This window comes from Neomonachus schauinslandi, chromosome 13 (assembly GCF_002201575.2).
Source record: "Neomonachus schauinslandi chromosome 13, ASM220157v2, whole genome shotgun sequence".
NCBI classification, from domain to species: Eukaryota; Metazoa; Chordata; class Mammalia; order Carnivora; family Phocidae; genus Neomonachus; species Neomonachus schauinslandi.
This window is the reverse complement of record NC_058415.1, coordinates 57177414-57180145: the sequence shown is the minus strand read 5'-3', so window position 1 is coordinate 57180145 and position 2732 is coordinate 57177414. Positions and strand designations below refer to the sequence as shown.

The following is a 2732-nucleotide window of genomic DNA, read 5'->3' as shown; positions in this document are numbered from 1 at the left end:
CGGAAGTCATCAGTGAATTCTGTCTGTGGGATTCCTGGCCACTCCTTCTCGTCACTACTATCCTCATGTCCACAGTGCTCCTCTGGGCCTAAGGACACCAATGGGAAGCCATGATAGAATTCAAGCCTGACCCTTATTTACCTTACCTTCCTTCTCTGCTCAAGCCCCTTTATCCACAGTCCAGGGTGGGCTGGGAGGAGTTGTGTGGAATGCTGACCCAGCTTAAGTGTGGGTTAAAGCTCCCTCTCTAGATGGGAAGGACATTTTAGCCTCCCCTCATACCTTCCCTTAACACACCACAGTGGAGAGAAGGAGGAGACAGACAGTGCTTTGCTTAGAGACATAGAGTGTATTTTGGGTGGCACTCTGCCCCACCTGCACATTAATGAAAATGACAGCAGCAGTCCTCTTCAAGGGACACGGATGTTGGGGGAGCCTACCAAGTCTTTTGATTGTGTTGGGTCTTCTTGAGCAGACCAACGTTTCCCTCTGAGGTGAGAGGTGAGATCTAGGGTACGTTCCCTGGTTGGGTGGCACAAGCCACTCGAGGACAGTGCCGAGGGCAGTGGCGGGGGTGGCCCAGGACTGAGGCAGAATGGAGTTGGTGAGAGCGGGAGCGGTGCCGGAGCTTACTGTCTGGGGAATGGGGACCATCCAAGAAGGCCAGGCCCACCTGCTTCTCAGTGGGGGAAGATCGAGCCTTGGAGTCCCCTCTTATCCGCTCTGTCTTAGTTCGCCCCATGGGACTTTTAGCTGGAGCCAGGCCCTTTTCTACATTTTCTTTTCTGGTGTTGGCCACTTTCCCAGCTGTAGAGAACATGGATTCCTCGTGCACTTTGCCTTTTGCCTTGGAGTTAAAACAGTGCAGAAAGGATTTCATCTTACTTCTCAAGCCCGATTCAGGAAGGCTGGGCCTCTTGTGGGTATGGACTGGCATCACCTGGCCCTGCAAAACCTGACCTTTCAAAGTTTGGCCCTGCAAAGGCTTACTGTGAATGAGTTGGCCCAGGAAAAGCTGGCCCCGTGATGCCTGGGGCACCACAGGTTGGGCATTCTTAGGAATCCTTGCTGGTTTGAGGATGACATTAAGCTTGGTTTGACTGCTGTGCAGGTCATTCTTCTCAGATACCTTCGCCCCAGGGATTCCTGGAGGTGGCTCTGGAAGCTTAATCTGAGGGTGATGCCGGGTACTGTGTTCACAGGGAGCATCAAGATGAAAGCTACGGCTCCGTCGCCAGGGGCTATGAGGAGTCCTGTTCAGAAGCATCCCTTTTGGCCTCTGGGCTTCATCAGGGAGGCTTATGTCTCTTGTAGAGGAGTGTGCAAACCCTGCATCCCCTTCTCCGTGGTCCCCTGCCAATTTGGGTTTCCCTGGGTCCTCTCTCTTTTCTGCCAGCGTGGGGACTTGGGCTGAGTCCTTGCTGTGGCCAGGGCTTTGGGGCTCAGGGCTCCAGGGCTCCTCCAGGCTGGGGCTGTTCACATTGGCCTCCAACTGAACACAAAGCACCTGGGCCTCTGTCATGTCCCCACTGGGTTGTGAGATCTTAGAGGCCCAGTGGGCAGAACCATGAGGTATTGCTCTTGAACTAGGTTGCTTCTGGTTCTGCTGCACTGCCTTTAACTCAAGGGCCAGCTGTTCTTTAAGGTGGAGCCATTCTGGATCTGGGACATGAGGAGTGTCTGGTGGGATGGGGAGATCCTGGAGCAATGTTTTTCCTTGGTTGTTTAGACTCCCTAGAGACTCCTCTGTGGATGTGTTGCCTGGGGCTGCTACAGTTTGTTCTCTGGACAACCTTGCCTTTATGGGAATTCCCAGTTGTATCTCTAGGATCTTCTTTCTTAGATGGAAATTTAGTTGGGCTAAAATGGGTTTCTTGAGTGTGTAGGGCCCAGAGGCCTCTGCCTGGCTTTCTAGAGGCACCGCCTTGATCATTTCTTCCACCTGCTCTTCCACCTGGAGCTCATCTTCAATGTCTGCACAAGTCTCGTTGGCATCTTGAAAGCAGGGCCCAGGACTCAGACACCGCTCTTCAGATGAGATCATCTGAGTCAGAGGTTCACTTGGGAACTCACCAGGTCCAGGCACCATTCCTGCGATTACAGCTTGGGTAGAGATTGCCGGTGCCATGGCCCTAGAGAGAGCCACATAATAAAGAGCAGGCAGCCCTGACAAGAAGGCCAGGTACTTGTGCCGCAAAGTTGTCTCCAGTTTCTCAATGGCTCCCTCGGACAGGGCTTGGGACAGCTTAGGGTGTTCAGTGATAGCATCTGGTGAGGCTTGTTGCTGTTGATCAAGGGCCATTGGTATCCAGGGCACAGCTTTTTGTTTTAGGGCAGGGTCAGTTGCTACCTGTAGCTCCAAGGGCTTGCTTTCTGGGATGCAGGTGAAGGGAGCCACTTGCAGGCCCCCAGGAATTATGCACTGCCAAGAGCTATATACACGAGCAGGGACCTCGCCCTGGTGAATCTGCCCACATTTGGAGTTGATGTGGCCCTGCAATATTGCCTTGGCCTGGTCAAACAAGTGTGGCATGGGGACTGACACTGGGCCTGTGATGGGTGAGAATGGGTCACCGGCCCCAGTGGCCTCTAGGGCTGTAGGTTGGGGAGCATGGACGTTGGCTAGGGCTGTGCTGCTCCAGGACAGAGTTGACTGATCAGTGGGGGACAGGAGCAATTGGATGGACTCCTGGATCTTTTGGGGCAGGCCCCAGCGATGGTGAATCAACTGC

General features: G+C 53.8%; 1 protein-coding gene across 1 annotated transcript in view; it reads right to left on the bottom strand.

The window, feature by feature from the left end:
* Positions 1-335: 335 nt before the first annotated feature.
* FAM205A (family with sequence similarity 205 member A) overlaps positions 336-2732 on the bottom strand; it is an 11901-nt gene continuing 9504 nt past the window's right edge. Inside the window, exon 3 of the mRNA XM_044920413.1 lies at positions 336-2728. Coding sequence (XP_044776348.1) covers positions 509-2728 — 2220 coding nt within the window. The 3' untranslated portion in view covers positions 336-508. The remainder of the gene's footprint in view (positions 2729-2732) is intronic.